Raw genomic sequence first — 17,632 nt, 5'->3', positions numbered from 1 at the left:
AGCTCTAAGAAGGCAGCATTTCCTTTCCTTAATGCATCAAATCTCGTAGCCTAGTATGCCTCAAGGTAGGCACACATTTGTTACTTGTGTTTGCTCTGACAAAGAGCAGGAGAAGAGAAAGGACAGGGTCTGAAAGAATGCATAAATGTGTCAGTGAATGGTGAGTGGTGCATATTACAAAGGTATTGGGTGTCAAGGCAAACTATATTTGTGCGTTTTTGCTTTGTGAGAAAGAGAACCAGAGAGAGAGAGAGAGAGAAAGAAAGAGAGAGAGGACTGACTATTGGATTGAAAGTATAATCTTCTTCCTTCCGCTTTGCAGTTGGTGGAACCTTTAACTCCCAGTGGCACAGCACCCAATCAAGCTCAACTTCGTATTTTGAAAGAAACTGAGTTGAAGAGGGTAAAAGTCCTTGGCTCGGGTGCTTTTGGAACGGTTTATAAAGTAAGTAAAAAACAATGCATATCGTTAGTTATTTTAAGTTTTGTTTTATACGTTTAAAAAATAATAGCCAATGGAGTTATTAGACAACCTAATTTTCTTATAATATTCAGAAAGGAAGACTTATAATATTGAGAAATTGCTGCACAAATGAATTCATTAATTTTTATTGAATGAGCTGGGATGGATACAGTCTTGAGAGAAAAGCAAGAAACTGATACAAAGCCAAGTATAGTTTTTTCTTTATACCTTTCTGAGCCCCTTATGTCATATTCCTTTTGGCAAATTTCTATTTTTATCCAACTATCAAGCCACAACCCATTTTCCATTACCCCTACACAGTGCTCCATGAACCCTGACATGCCTGGGCAATATGCCATAATCCTTTATTCTTTTTTACTTCTGCTTTTTTATCCAAAGCCTCCCCATCAGGACCCTAGTAGTTGCTCTTTTTAGAATCTATTCAAATATGCTGATGTCTGCTATCTAAATCATTTTTTGCCTACCTGGTTACATTTATGATTTTGTAGATAATTACCATGGTTTTGATGTCTTTGTCATTATAAGCAAACTAAAGATGTGACATTATATGCAAAATTCAGGTCAGATAGGAGGAAAAGATGACATTATGTGTTTTCAATAAGAGATATTTCTGGAAAGGAAAAGCTCAAATGATGGCATGTGTATGTTTATGTATTTGCCTTAATTACAAGACCAATTCAGAAGCTAGGCCCAAGATTAAATGTGGTGAAATATATTTTAATGGTAAATAACAAGATTAAGAAACTCTTCTGGGCTAATGCTGAATTATTCTTGTAATATCGATTACTACAATTCCCAAAAGTTACTTTGGCATTTTACATATATATAAATAAATATATAATATATAAATATATAAATATACAATATATAAATATATATGATATAATATATATTTATATACATAAATTTATACATATAAATATATAAAATATTTTATATATAAATATATATTTATTACATTATATATATAAAATGTCAAAGTAACTTTTGGGAATTGTAGTAATGGATATTTTATGTATATAATATATATCAATATATGTATATAAATTATATATATTTGTATAGTATATATTATAAATAATATATATTTATATATAATATATAAATATATAATATATTAAATATTATATATAAAATATATGTTTATATATAATATATATAAATATTTTATATATATATGTTTTTTGAGATGGAGTATCACTCTGTTGCTCAGGCAGTAGTGCAATGGCATAATATCCACTCACTGCAACCACAGCCTCCTGGGTTCCAGTGATTCTCCTGCCTTAGCCTCCCCAGTAGCTGGGAATACAGGCACGTACCACGACGCCTGGCTAATTTGTGTATTTTTAGTACAGATGAGGTTTCACCATGTTGGCCAGGCTGGTCTCGAACTCCTGACAAGTGATCCACTCACCATGGCCTCCCAAAGTGCTAGGATTATAGGCATGAGCCACCATTCCCAGCTGGCATTTAATATATTTCTTAAAGCTATGTGTAAGCCTACATTTTACAAAATATCTGTTAAAGTTAATTGGATCTTAGAAATGTTGCATTTCAAAATATTCTTCTTTTTAAAACAGTGATTTATTTTAAAAATACATTAATAATTAGAATATAAACCTTAATTTTTCTCTCATAGTGCTCCAAAATAATCTAATATCCTTAAAATAAAACTTGTATTCTAAGGTCAAAATGTAGAAGTTTCCTAATCTTTTATCATGCATGTTTTATTCAGTTAAATTTGATATTAACTTGCAATAAGTTTGAGCACCTACTTTGCATAGGCACTGTTCTAGACTGACTTGATGCCTTTTCTAATCTTCAGATTTGATGTATGTTCAAAGAAACACAAATTTTTCTGTTTCTCAATTTGCATTATGCTAGAAAAAGCCAGACGCAGACTGTATCATTTTATACCCTTAAAATTTGTATCTAGTTACTGCAATTGTATTTACGTCTTTAATAATTTTAATCTGTACTCATTTCTACAATAAAATGATATCAACAAATTATATGGATAATAAATGTAAAGTCCTAAATTGCAGTCTTGATTGTTTAAATTGACAAATTGAAAGTACTGCTGTGAATTGGATCCATATTGGCAATCATTCTGGATCATATAGCTGTGCCATAAACCCCTATTCTAATGATTGGTTGCAGGATTTTTCCCCACCTGAATTATCTAGTAAATGGTACAGTTCTCCATATTCACAGATGTAACTGAAGGTTTCTGTGCTGAAACATAGACAAGTCAGTAGAAAAATATTAGGGCTTCCTGCCTTTAAATGTTGGCCTGTTACCGATTCTGCATGTGGCATTGACAAAATTTAAAGTAAGTGGGTAAATGTATGTGTTAATGAAAAACAGAAATAGGGAGAAAAAAGATACAGATAAATGGCCAAATTTAAATTTATTGTAACATACTTCCATTTTTAAGATAGCTCAATCTTGGATTGTTCCTAGAATATAATCACTCCTATATTTTTAAAGATAATGTAGTCTGCAAATTAAATTTTATTTTAAACCTTGGGTACCCTATAACTCAAGACTAAACACTATCTAATGTCCTCAGCAGAGAAAAATGTTACTGATTTAAACATTTAATAATAAACCTTTATTAACTTGTATTAAGAGCATTTATTTGTCTATTGTGCATGAGTGTTTTACATTAATTGAAATTACTTGTAGTGAAAGTTTACTGGACATTTCATCAGTTTTTTTGAATTATATGCCTGAAGTGTCTATGGTTGACTCTTAAGTTTTAATCAATAGATCAATTGTTATGAAGACATACTGTCTTAAACTATAAAGGATTATTCTTGACCATAGAAATGCAAATTGGCTTAACCAATTATTTGATTATTTTTTTCTCCTAGTTAGAAATATTCTCTGTTTAAGTATAAAGATTAGGTCCAATATCATGGGTATCAAATAGTAAAATTTTTAACTAGTTGGTCCCAGAAAATAGTGAAATAATGAATGAATAATGAAATAGTGAAATAATGAATAATTTAAATAAATGTTTATTTTACAAAGCAATATAAAATACTTTACATTGACTTTATATTCTTATTTTATTTATTTATTTATTTATTTGTTTATTTATTTATTCTTGAGACAGGGTCTTGCTCTGTAGGCCAGGGTGGATGGCAGTGGTGTAATCACAATTCACCCTAGCCTCAATCTCCTGGGCTCAAACCATTCTCCCACTTCAGCCTCCTGAGTAGCTGGGACCACAGGCATGTGGCATGAGCTACTTGGTTCATTTTTTTTTTTTAATTTTTGGTAGAGTTGGCATCTCTCTATGTTGCCCATGCTGGTCTTGAACTCCTGGGCTCAAGAGACCCTCCTGCCTCAGTCTCCCGAAGTAGGGGGATTACAGGGATGAGCCACCGTGCCTGGTCTATATTATTGTAAAAGTACACTTTAGGGATACTTTAATATTGATGCCATGTCTTTATAAAGTAACCTTCTCTGTGGTTATTCTACTGAATAATGAATAATAAGCCTGTTCTCCACCTTAGATAACATCAGTGAGAAAATGCAGCCTATGAGTACTGGGCTTTTTTTCTTTTTTCTGTTTCTGCTTTATTTTATTTTAATTTTATGCAAGGAACTTGGCTTATTATTTTGCATTTGACACATGGATTTCCCTATTCATTCTGCCTAGGAAGAATACAACTACTTTCTAAAAGTTAAAGTCTTTTATTTTCTTTATTATTGTTACTATGTTTTAAAATAATTCTTGTGTTCATGCCTCCTGATGATACTGTAACTTTGAGTAACACAAATACATATGTTGTAGCATAAAAGTTCAAAGTGAAAAAATTTTGAATTTTTTTCTTTATGACTATAACCAGCTGATATTAAGAAAGACATGGAAGTAAAGATGTTTTGTTCAGGAATAACAAACTATTATTTTTCATTCTTTCATTTTAATGTTAAAAGTCTTATAAGAAATATTTTCTGATGTCAGGGCTAAGAAGCTAAAATTTGAGATTTTTTGGTTTTTGTCCTCATTATCTCATATTTGCTTTTGCATTGATTTGGGAAAATACACCTTTTAAAATGCATTTTTGTACAACCTGTGCATCTTTGTATGTCTTATCAAAATCATTGTCCTCATTCAAATGTTATAATTCATTTTACCCAGAAATGCTATTATTTAACTTAATGTTGTATTTCACTCAAACTCTACCAACTTTATACTTTCCCAAGGGATAGATCCTGTTCAGATATTATAATTATATTTTGATAGGAAAAGAGAATTAACAATAGCCAATATAAATATTTTATATTTCTTCCGAAATAATACAAATCCTTCACACACACACGTATACACATGCTTTAATAATGTAGACAAATTAATCTGTGCTCAATATCCCCTAGCACTTGCCTTTGAAAACTAAATCCATTCATTTTTGAAAATTAATTCTTAAATCAGTTTGAACTTGAAGAACATGAGAATATGCTTTTTAAATTGTTTTTCTTGCTGCTGAATATTTAGATAATATTCAACCTGAAAAGAACTTCTAGCATTACTTAGCCCAGTCTTCTAAATTACAGATGATACAACTGAGATTCAAAAAAGTAGAGCAACCATCTCAAAAAGTCGATGATATCATCCAAATAAGATATTCTTTTGCTATCCTATTTCCATGCTGTCTTCACTATTCAAAGCCTTTTTCATGCACACAAGTAGAATTTGACAGTAGTGTAAACATCTTGAGAGCAGGATATATATATATATTCTATATATGTAATTATATATATGAGTGTCATCTTCACATAATGAAAGCAGACAACAAAGTTGCAGAGTAACTTGTAACATGTAACAAGTGGTAAATAAATGTTTGTTGATTGAATGTTATAATTTCAAACTTGTAAGTTATATTGTAAGAACTTAATAGGTTGAGATGTCATATTTAATGTGAATTTTTTTTCCCAAAGGGCATTTGGGTACCTGAAGGAGAAACTGTGAAGATTCCTGTGGCTATTAAGATTCTTAATGAGACAACTGGTCCCAAGGCAAATGTGGAGTTCATGGATGTAAGTACAGACACCCAGGCAATCACATTTTTCTCCATTATCAAATAGCCTGCTTAATTAAAGCAAAGTAAAACCAAAACTCCACAACTTACAAATTTCTCCTATGGAAATGTTATAATCTTATAATTAAAGACATTTCTAAGACCACTTCACATTGTATTATACTTTTTAGATCACTTCTGCTTCACAACTATCTGCCTAGATAGTTCACTAGAACTTGCCTTTAGAGTTTGAAGATATTTACAATCCCCAAGGTGAATTATCTACCACGTTGATTCAGACATGTAATGTTCTTATATTTTCTTGTTAAATATAACCAAATAGCTCTCAAGTGAGAGCAATACATAATTTCAACTGAAAAGATATTTAGCAACCAAAAATAGTCAATTGTATTAAATAACCAAAACTCATGAGTATATTTCTTAAAATTAGTTGCACTGAACAATATTAGAAAGACTATGTGGTGGTGGTAATAAGTCACTAATATTTACAAAGCATTTACTAAGTGCCAAACACTGTTACAAATAACTCACAAATAATAACTTATTTATTCCTCAAAATATGACAGACCAAGAACCTGGGGTTAACCCAAGGTTACCCCAAGGTTACAAAGTTAGAAAATGGCAGGTCTAGACTTTCAGTTCAGGAAGCCAGCTTGGGTAGGGAATCAGTAAACTTTTTTTATAAGGCTGGATTATAGTCAGGCTTTTACATGCTATGTGTTCTCGGTGGCAGCAACTCAACTCTGCCCTTTTTGGTGGGAAAGCAGCCATAGATAATTAAAGCGAAACCAAACAACAAAAACTAATGCAAATGGGTGTGACTGTGTTCCAATAAAACTTTTTATTTACACAAATAAGCTTCAGGCCAGATGTTGCCTAAGGGGAAAGCAGGGGCTAAAATTGATCATTTGAAAAATTAACCATACTGCTTTATTTTATTATGGTTATGATCTATTTAGCTGAAAACACCAATCAAGATTAGTTTCTATAGCAAGTTAGTCTCTGTTAAATTTAAATTAATAACCTACCTGAGTCAGGTAATTACCACTTGACATTTATTTTTTCAATTCAAATTCAGAAGAAAAGACTCTATGGGTTAAAAAACTCGAACTATAGAATAATAACAGACCTCTAAAGAATAAAAAAAGTACTTTATAAGGTCAATCAGAACTTTAAGATTTCCCCTAGCAAAAATTGTAGATTTGAACTGTTCAGCAAATTTCAGAGAGTAGGATTGAATAAAATTATATATGTATCATGCTGTTATTTTTTCACATTCAATACAAGACATCTTGCCAGGGATTCTATCAAAGACCATATATGTTCTTTCTCTATCTTTTAGCATAATGTCTTGAGTAATAAGAATGATTTTTATTTTCAAATGACCTTCATATGAAAGATGATGCAAGCATATGCACTTTGATTTTTTTAAAAAGATAGATTGCTACATATCTCTATCTGGTTTCTCTTGTAAGCTCCTTTACAAGTTTTACAGGAGCTGTCTTTGACCTTGAATAATTTATTTGTGTATAATGCTAACTACTTTATAGAAAACTGCTTTCAGCTTAACTTATTATTGGTTCTCATATAGTAGGTTGATAATCAGCTGGTACAAACCAGCTTTTCAGATTGGTTGGTTTCATGCCTTACCAGTTGCTAAATATTTTAAATATCACCTTGTTGCATATCTACCAGCATCTATATAACAATGAGGCCAAGAACTAAATATTGTTTCTTTCTTCAGTTCTCTGAAGATTCTGACACGCCACAGCTACATGTCCTGGATCATATGTTACAATTTAAAACTGAAGCCTTTTTCAGTGATGTGCCAATTATTCAATTTGATCTTGATCATAGCTATACATTTGTGAAGGGAAATTTTTTCAAAAGTGGAAGTTATAAAGGAAAATTACAATGAGTAAAAACAGTATAGGTTAATTTGTAAAACTGGTAGAAAAAAATCTTGTCCAGCCAAGACTACAGCCAAAGCTGAAATTCACAAGAATGCTAATAATCTCTGCTGGAGGCTTGAACAGCCATTTTTGTCATATTTCCATGGAAACAGACTGGCAAAAGGGGGTTAAGAGGCTACAAAATAATCACACCTAAGAAAAAAGCTCTAAAATCCTCATCATGATTTTGAATGATTATTTGAAAGCTCCTAACCCCATCAATTTTTTTTTTCTTGATCTGACATATATTCCTGTGGAAACAAGAGTGGAGATGGCAGTCTGAAGTCTTAGATTTCTGCTGAATTTTAGATGAGGCTCTGATTGAGCCATGAAAGGAGACATTTTCCTAGATGGTTGATGGATTTGGTAACCAACAGATTCAGAAGAATCTGTTCTTTTTAAAAGTTAAAAAAAAAAATTAAGGAAAATATTTTGACTGTGCCTTTTCTACTTGTGGATAGATGCTAGAAGATTAACAGATTGATGAACAGCTGTCAGCAGAGTTTTATAAGTACCAGGCAGAAACTTGTCCTACTATTTTGGAGACTTCTTTCAAAACATTAGAAGGATGGCATCACAATGATTAAAATGCAGTTTAACTGACAACATCAATGGTGAATTTAATATCTAATGTAGGCTGCTGTAATTTTAACATAAACATAAGCCTATATTTGATACTTACGTTTTTAGCTCATTGGTTATGTGTGTAGATCATTATAAAAGTATTTGAATAGCAAACCACAAAAAAAGGAAGTAGGTACAAGAAAAATGATTTGTAATGTGAATCTAAGGATTGAGTTGAAATTATAACTCTTCCAGAGTTACTTGGTAAAAAGTAGGAAGTTTAGCTTGTTTTAGTTTGGGTTCTTACAGATGCAGAAGCTACCCCTGAAATAAGAATATGAGTGAAAGTCATTTATTTTGGTGGTGAAGGACTCATCAGTAGGAGAGTTTAGAAATAAGACAGGGGAACTAATAAAGCTAGCTGCCATTGTAAGAGACTGGAGCTTCTTTTCACTGGAGAGACTCTGGCAGCCAGTGTAGGACATACACCTCAGAATTATCCCACTCAAGGGTTAAGGGAGCTGAAGGTGTAGAGCTGCTGGGAAAGAGCCACACTTCACCCCCTACATATCCTTCCAGCCAACAATGGCAAAATAGGCTCAGTGGAAAGAGAAAGCTGTCAAGCAAAGAAAGGTGGGTGGGGGTCATCTGGTATAACACTACGGTAGAGTGTTCCAAGGATAACTTTCAAGCTAAATAAGAACTGCTGCAACCACGTTTTTGCAAACTAGTGTATGTGCATATTTGTATTTGTATGCTTGTTTGTACAATTCTTCAGGGGAAAAAAAACTTTCAAAGACAATGGAAATTGCACAATCTTATTAATCATTAGACTCCCTTTTCTCCACGCTAGGTTTGAAATAGAATATTCTAGATTCAATAACCACTACTATATTTATCATATAGAGCTGTGCTTTACTGGTTATTATAAAAATAACACAAATGTAACAACTTAATACTCAAAATTTATCACCACAATGAAATTTCCATTGATATTCAAGGATAAAGGAAAGGGCTTTTATATTTTCTTAGAATTTTTACCACAGGCAAAAAAAAATAAATAAGGGGCAGTTTGTGTTCAATTAAATGCTACACTAAAAGCAAGAGAAGGAGAGTTTGGTCACCCAGGGCTGTTACTCTGCTCACCTGAATATGTCTAATGGATTCATAATGACAATAATAACACACTGCTAGTGAATGGCCAGTACACTCTTCATTCCCGTAAAGAAAGATCACGTTGAACAACATTAAGAAAATGACTCTAAAGGCCCACCTTCATAAGAATACCTGCATTTACACATGCTCCTAGTTCTTGTTTCAAATAGAACCATTTCATAGGGAAAATGTAGGCTTTTTTTTGTTGTTTTTTGTTTTCTTTTTTTAATCCACAAAATAGTGCAGAACACATACATAAGAAATGGTGCTATTGAACAAGATTCTTAAAATTGGGCACCACCATCTCATAAAATCAGACAGACTGTTCACTTTTTCTGAGTTCCCATCACTCTATATTTTTCCCCAGTATTTAAACCTAATATCAGTTGACTTCGTTTTTAAATGTTTTATCTAAAATACTTGCTTTCTTAAAAAAAATGAAAGAAATTCTGTAATTATTCTAAATTCTAGTGACTGATCAACAGTCATGGCTTTGTATTTGCATGATTTTTTTGGCTATCATTTCAACGTTTCCACACCAAATTTACCACAGTGAGATACTGCAAGGAAACGTGTTTTAAGTCACCTGACTTTATTATGTAAATAGTAATATTCTTATTAAAAGAATAGCTTGTTTTTTTCTATATATACCATAGGAACTTTTATTTATCTTACAGAACTACTGTTTTCCCATTTTCTGAAGAAATGTTTATGTGAATTGTCTATGTTTCTCTTCTCCATATTTCCATTTGATATTCAGTATCTTGATGGAAATTATTTCAAATCTAATTGATATCATATTAATGGGGTGAAATGAATATAATTTATGAGTAGCTTACATTTTTTCTTAAAGTATAACAGGCTAATAAAATTATTTAAAAAGATATTTTGTTCTATAACATTTTCACATTATAAAATTTCATGTATATGACTTCACATAGTAATTCTTAGCTATATTCTGTGTCATACTAATAGTGGATTTTTTTATTCTTAATGTTTGTGGGTACACAGAAGGTGTATATGTTTATGGGGTACATGAGAAGTTTTGATACAGGCATGCAATGTGAAATAAGCACATCATCAAGAGTGGAGTATCTATTCCTTCGAGCATTTATCCTTTGAGTTACAAACAACCCAATCACACTCATTGTTATTTTAAAATTTACAATTAAGTTATTATTGACTATAGTAACCTCATGTGCTATCAAATAGTAGGTCTTATTCATTCTTTCTTTTTTTTTTTTTTTGGTACCCATTAACCATTCCCAGCCCCTACTACCTTTCCCAGCCTCTGGTAACCATACTTCTACTCTCTATCTTCATGAGTTCAATTGTTTTGGGTTTTAGATCCCACAAATAAATGAGAACGGGTGATGTTGGTCTTTCTCTGCCTTGCTAATTTCACTTAACATAATGATTTCCATTTCTATCCAAGCTTTGCAAATGACTTGATTGCATTCTTTTTCTGTGGCTGAATAATGCTCCCCTGTGTATTTGTACCATATTTTCTTTATTCCTACATCTGTTGATGGACACTTAGGTTGCTTCCAAATCTAACCTATTGTAAGTAGTGCTGCAACAATCATAGGAGTACAGATATCTCTTTGATATACTGATCTCCTTTCTTTTGTGTATATACCCAGCAGTGGAATTGCTGTATCATACGGTAGCTCAATTTTTAGTTTTTTGAGGAACCTCCAAAGCGTTCTCCATAGTGCTTATACCAATATACATTCCCACCAACAGTATATGAGGGTTCCCTTTTCCTCACATTCTTGCCAGCATTTATTGTTGCCTGTCTTGGATGTAAGTATTAAGCCATTTTAACTGGGGTGAGATACCTCATCGTAGTTTTGATTTGCGTTTCGCTGATGATCAGTGATATTGAGCATCTTTTCATATGCCTATTTGACATTTATATGTCTTCCTATGAGAAATGCCTATTCAAGACCTCTGATCACATTTTGATCAGATTATTAGATTTTTTTTCCTCTAGAATTGTTTGAGCTCCTTATATATTCTGGTTATTAAACCCTTGTCAGATGGCTAGTTTGCAAATATTTTCTCCCATTTTGTAGGTTGTCTCTTAACTTTGTTAATTGTATCCTTTGCTGTGCAGAAGGCTTTTAACTTGATTTGATCTCATTTATTCATTTTTTGCTTTGGTCGCCTGTGCTTGTGGGGTATTGCTTGAGAAATCTTTGCCTAGATCAATATCCTGAAGATTTCCCCCCATGTTTTCTTGTAGTAGTAGTTTCATAGTTTGAGGTCTTGGATTAAAGTCTTTAATCCATTTTCATTTGATTTTTTATGTGGTGAGAGATGGGGGTCTAGTTTCGTTCTTCTTCATATGGATACCTTTTTCCAGCACCATTATTGAACTGTCTTTTTCCCAATGTACATTCTTGGCACCTTTGTCAAAAATGAGTTCATTGTAGTTGCGTGGATTTGTTTCTGGGTTCTCTGTTCTGTTCCATTGGTCTATGTATCTGATTTTGTGAGATTACCATGCTGTTTTGGTTACTATAGCTGTGTAGTATAATTTGAAGTCAAATAATATGATTCCTCCAGTTTTGTTCTTTCTGCTTAGGATAGATTTGGCTATTCTAGTATTTTATGGTTCCGTATAAATTTTAGGATTTTTTTTCTATTTCTATAAAGAATATCATTGGTATTTGTATATATTTTTATAGGCATTGCATTGAATCTGTAGATTGCTTTGGCTAGTATGGACATTTTATCAATATTGATTCTTTCTACTCATGAACATGGAATGTCTTTCCATTTTTGATATCCTCTTCAATTTATTGCATCAGTGTTTTATAGTTTTCATTATAGAGATCTGTACTTGTTTGTTTAAGTTAATTCCTAGGTGTTTAATTTCATCTGTGGCTAGTATAAATTGGAATACTTTTCTGATTTCTTTTTCAGATTGTTCGTTGTTGGCATATAGAAATGCTACTGATTTTTGTATGTCAATTTTGTATCTTGCAACTTTACTGAATTTGTTTATAAGTTCTAATTGTTTTATTGTGGAGTCTTTAGGTTTTTCCAGACATAAGATCATATTATCTGCAAACAAGGAAAATTTGACTTCTTTTCTAATTTGGATGCCCTTTATATATTTTTCTTGTCTGGTTGCTCCAGCAAGGACTTCCAGTTGTATGTTGAATAACAGTGGTGACAGTGGATACCCTTTTTGCATTCCAGATCTTAGAGGAAAGGCTTTCAGTTTTTCTTCATTCAGTATGATACTAGCTGTGAGTCTGTCATATATGGCTTTTCTTATGTTGAGGCATATTTTTTTCTATCCCTAGTTTTTTGAGGGCTTCTATCATGAAGAGATGACATATTTATTAAAAGCTTTTTTAGCATAAATTGAAAGGATCATATGGTTTTTATTCTTCATTCTGTTGATATTATATACCACATTTATTGATTTGCGTATGTTGAACCATCCTTGCATCCAGGGATAATAGTGGGTATTCAAAAATTCATATTACTTAATCTAATTTATTTTCTGACCTTAGGTTTTGTCTATTTGCATTTATGAATACAATTAATCTATTTCAGAGGTGAAACAAGTGCAGAATTTCATTTTGTGATGGAATTACATGTCATATATATGTGGCTTATATGTCAAAGTAAAGTATATTTTGGCATGATCTTGAAAAGTCAGCTAATCAATCCTGTTTCCCTCAAGAAAAAATATAGTTAAAGTAATTTTTTAAAGTTCTGGAAATTAACTTTGCTTTAAAAAAAATAGAACAGTAGCCAGGCGATGTGGCTTATGCCTGTAATCCCAGCACTTTGAGAGGCCGAGGTGGGCAGATCACAAGGTCAAGAGATCGAGACCATCCTGGCTAACATGGTGAAACCCCGTCTCTACTAAAAATACAAAAAATTAGCCAGGTGTTGTGGCAGGCACCTGTAGTCCCAGCGACTCGGGAGGCTGAGGCAGGAGAATGGCATGAACCTGGGAGGCGGAGCTTGCAGTGAGCCAAGATTGCCCCACTGCATTCCAGCCTGGGCCACAGAGCGAGACTCCATCTCAAAAAAAAAAAAAAAAAAAAAAAAAAGTATTTTTGGAAAAAGAATCTATAAATACTAGTAGAAACAGAACTTTCAAAGGTCTACTAAGAAGAAAAAAAAATTCCTAGTAGTTAAGATAAATAATTTCTGTTGTAGTTAATTTCATTGGCTCTTGTTCATGTCCTGTTAGCTGTATAGAACTAGTAAGCAATCAGCAGAAGCCTCACATTAGAAATTACTATTTCAAATATGTCAGTCTTCAGCTACATTCTCCTGCCTTTCTAGTTCATTTTCCTTTCGCTGACTTTCCTTTGTCTCATGATCCCTCAGGGCTTCCCATCTCACATCTCTCTGCAGCCCACTTAGATTCATGGACCATCATTGTAACCATGTTCTTATGAAAAATCCTCAACTTTCCTGCTTCTTAAAATAATGCAAGGCAGTAAGAAACATCAGAAATATTGAAATATATCAATGCAAAGTCCTAGACTTCTTTTCAATCTGTAAATTTTTCCTAGATCATCTCACCAGATTACCAAATTCCATCTCTAGTCTGTTTTATGAATCTGACCTTATCTTCATTCTTAATATTGCCACATGGAAATCTCAGAGACATTTCGAGTTTAGTATACCCTGAATAGATCTCTTCATCCTCTCTTCTCAATCTCTTCTGCCTTCAGTTTCACCCATTTAAATATTTTGTATCTGTATCCACCCTATTGTCCCTATCAGAAATTTGAAATTTATCCTTGAATATCATAACCCCACAAACCACCTACCTCCAATTTAAGAGTAAATGCTTTGATTCTGTGCCAAAAACACATGTGGACAATTTTCTCTTCTTTTTATACTCTTTTGCCATCATCTTAATCCAAGCCCTCAACTTCTTCAGCTTAAGTTCTGAGACTAGCTTCCAAATCTTCCTACTTTTTAATACAAAGCTTGAATTGTGCAGGTCCTCTGCATGAGACTTTTAGTGGCTTTACTAAAGTAAAATATCAGATTCTTAGCTTACAGAGCTCCTGATTTCTTTTCCAGTAGTCTTTCTCTTCACTGACTTTCTTTCCACTCTCTTTATAAGCCAAGCCAGTCAGTGCCTTCACCTGGAGTGTTCATCTTCCCATCATACCTAATGAATTCCTCGTTATCCTTATTTTCTCAGCATAAGTGTACTTTCTCAAAGAGCCCTCTCCTAATTTCGAAAATTATAACTTACTAATAGTACTCAGAAATTTTAATGTTATTATTTATTAATATTATTTATCCTAGTTTTTATTGTAGAATTCCACTCTCCACCACTGGACTACAAGATCCTTAATGAGAGTGACTATGTCTGCTGACTCCATCACTGTGTATCTACGAGCAAGTACAATATACGCACCTAGTTAGGAGACAGAATAACTACTTTGGTTAATGGTCCGAATTGACTTTTTTTTCCTATTTTTTAAAGACGTTATTCCTCCTTTACACCCTCTCTATACCAGACTAATTAATTTCTGTGGTATTTTTCCCAATTATTCTATCTTTATTTGGCATGTTTTACTTGGGATCATTTTTCTTAGGTATTCATATTCCTCATATCTGATTCACTTCTACAAACTCAATTTAAGATCTGTCTTGAATCTGGAGTGCCAAACGAGTCACAGAGAGATAGACCTTCCATTTTGACTTGGTATTCATGTACCCTCTGAAAACCCTTTGAGGAGGAAGACCCTTGGAGGATTTTCTCCTATGCATGCAATAGGCCAATAACTTTCTTTAGTTCCTATTAGGGGAACCTGTTTTAAAGGAATCTTTTGAGTGCTTGCCTGTTAGTGTTTCCATTATATATGGGAGGGTAGTATTAGGTTTCATTTTTAGCTTCTTACTCCTGAGTTCTTGATGACTTGTGTAGTAAATTTGGATACTGTTTGCTTCTCCAACTATAATGTGTTATCAAGGTCTCTTCTCTTTGTTTTTCTGTCTATTTATTTTCTGTTCAGTAAGAGTAAGAATATAAGGATGAAAAGAAAAATAAAGTTAATTTTATCACAGATTTTGGCAAAAATAAAGAAATAAAAGTAGTTGTGAGATGAGAAGTCTTCTTGCAATAGAAGGTTTTTCTTGATCAAAGGGTTCATGGTCTCACGGGTTTCAAGGAATGAAGCCGTGGACAGCAGCAGCGAGTGTTACAGCTGGATTAGAGAAATGCGCAGAATCAGAGTGTGCGGCAGCAAGACTTATTAAAGCGAAAGCAAAAGTAAAGCTTCCATGCTTTACTTGGGACCCAGAAGGGTTGCCTTTCTGGCTTGGGTGTCTTATGCTTATATCCCCTTATGACCCCTCCCCTTTTCCTTTTTCTTTCTTACAGAATTAGCTTATTTTCCATGTGCCTGTGGGTGGGCAGGCCTGATTGGTTAAAAACATCAGGCTGCAGCTAGAGCTTAAACTCCCTATATGATTGATTGACATTTCAATCCCTTAGCTTGCAGCTGTGACTCATTTTGGCTTAGGGGAATGTCCCCATAGGGAAGACCCTATTGACCCAGGAAGTCCAGCCAATTTAGCCACTTAGTCCCTCAGTAGACTGCAAGCATTTCCAGTAAGAGTTAACTGAATTTAGTAGTGATCCTAAAACTTCAGCTCTAAATACTGCCTTAGGGGATACTAACACAAAGTACTTGACAAGTTTTGCATTCCAACAGGCTTAATTTCTCCATTGAAGTACCTAAAAGAGACTATCCAGATCCAATACAGGTTGCTCCTTGTAAGCCTCCACATGTAACTTAATTAACTTTTTGTCTGCCTGTTTCTCCAAAGCATTTCTTGAATTTGTGTGAGTGAAAGGACATTTCTCAAGAGCACATAGTCTGCTGTACCAATATTTGCATTTAGTAAATGGAAATCCGTTGTCTGTTGAAGACATCATTTTCCATATTGTGGGTATTCTCCACCTCTCTGAACTACAGTTTGTGAATTTCGTACGTGACTAAAGGATGTGTTACAATGCCACATAGAGCTGAAAGAGAATTAAACTAATCATGTGCAGTTTCTTATTCCAATCTGAACAGCAACCGATAGTTATTATGACTTATGAAAAATCCCCACTCAGTTTGACTGTATCACTAGGAGGAACAGTTTCTAATACTCAACTGTTCATAAAATGCAGGTAGAAATCTTTTGCCGAAAGGACAAGCAAACACCAGAAAATAGAATTTCCAAACTATCAGCAATTTTCAATATGTCAGACCTCAATGGTTTTGTTAATGATCTGTTTCCAGAGTTAAGAATACAAAATACTCTTCCTGCAGGAGGAAGGGACTATCTGCATAAAGTCCTGGTTTGCATTGTATGGCATGAAGTAATTAGTTACTCATAGGGCAGTAATTTGGTTAAGGGAAAAAAGGTTTACTATCCTGTGATAATTGCAATAGGTACATATGTATCTAATAAAATCTAATAAATCTAATAAAAAGACACATCTAAAAATCTAATAAAAAGACACATACGTATCTTTACATATGTATGGTATGTGGATAAAAGATAAAAATACTCTTCATCTTTTTTTTAAAGTTTAGTGGTACTATTCGGTAATCACTTATTAGAATGATCACATGGCTGGCATTGCTAAAAATGGGATTACAAAAGTGATTACAAGAATATCTTTAAAAAAATTTTATGATCATTTCCTCAAAATAATCAAGAGAATTCCTCATTTTACTTAACAACACTGTTGTATCAGTCAGAGGTTTATGTCTACAGTTTCCAAACCATAGACTGACAGAAACTAAACAAATGAACAATAGGTCTGCTTTTATTTACCTGGTTATGTCCAAAGAAGTCATGGACAGGAACTTTGTCAGTGTAGGGGCCAAGGCCCTTGGCTTCCTAAAGGTTCCTTAAAAATTCACTGACATGATGCAAATTAATAGGAGGAAAGGTAGAAAGACCCCATCTCTACCAGGCATGGTTGTCCTACACGTGTAGTCCTAGCTAGTGTGGGAGGTTGAGTGCAGCAGTTCAAGATTGAAATGAGCTAGGATCCTGGTACAGCATTCTAGTCTGGGTGACAGAGCAAGATCCTATTTCTAAATAGAAATGCATAAATGAAAGACTTTATTTTTACATTTTGGGGGGAAATTGTCCATTTCCTTAAAATTTTAGCAAAAATTGTCTATTTTTATGCTTAGGTTCAAAAAAGTATAGACAGATATAGGAAGCATGATTGGTCAGAAAGAGTGTGATCTAATGTTAATTGAGTGGAGACACCCAGCAAGGCCTATCTGTCTAAATTCTTGTCGATTTCTCTGAGCATGCATTCTTTCCTACTGGGTGTGGGGCAGGGCCCTCTCTGGAATGGAGGTCTTATGACCTACAGTCAAACAGGTAGGTCAGATAATTCTTTTATGGCCAGC

At 33.4% G+C, this 17,632-nt stretch overlaps 1 protein-coding gene across 1 annotated transcript in view; it reads left to right on the top strand.

Moving 5' to 3' along the window:
* Positions 1 to 17,632, top strand: part of ERBB4 (erb-b2 receptor tyrosine kinase 4) — a 1,186,765-nt gene that overhangs the window by 938,050 nt on the left and 231,083 nt on the right. Inside the window, exons 18-19 of the mRNA XM_015110887.3 lie at positions 323 to 445; positions 5,435 to 5,533. Coding sequence (XP_014966373.3) covers positions 323 to 445; positions 5,435 to 5,533 — 222 coding nt within the window. The remainder of the gene's footprint in view (positions 1 to 322; positions 446 to 5,434; positions 5,534 to 17,632) is intronic.

This window comes from Macaca mulatta, chromosome 12, assembly GCF_049350105.2.
Source record: "Macaca mulatta isolate MMU2019108-1 chromosome 12, T2T-MMU8v2.0, whole genome shotgun sequence".
NCBI classification, from domain to species: Eukaryota; Metazoa; Chordata; class Mammalia; order Primates; family Cercopithecidae; genus Macaca; species Macaca mulatta.
Note: the sequence above shows the minus strand (reverse complement) of the source record. Positions and strands in the feature narration are given on the sequence as shown.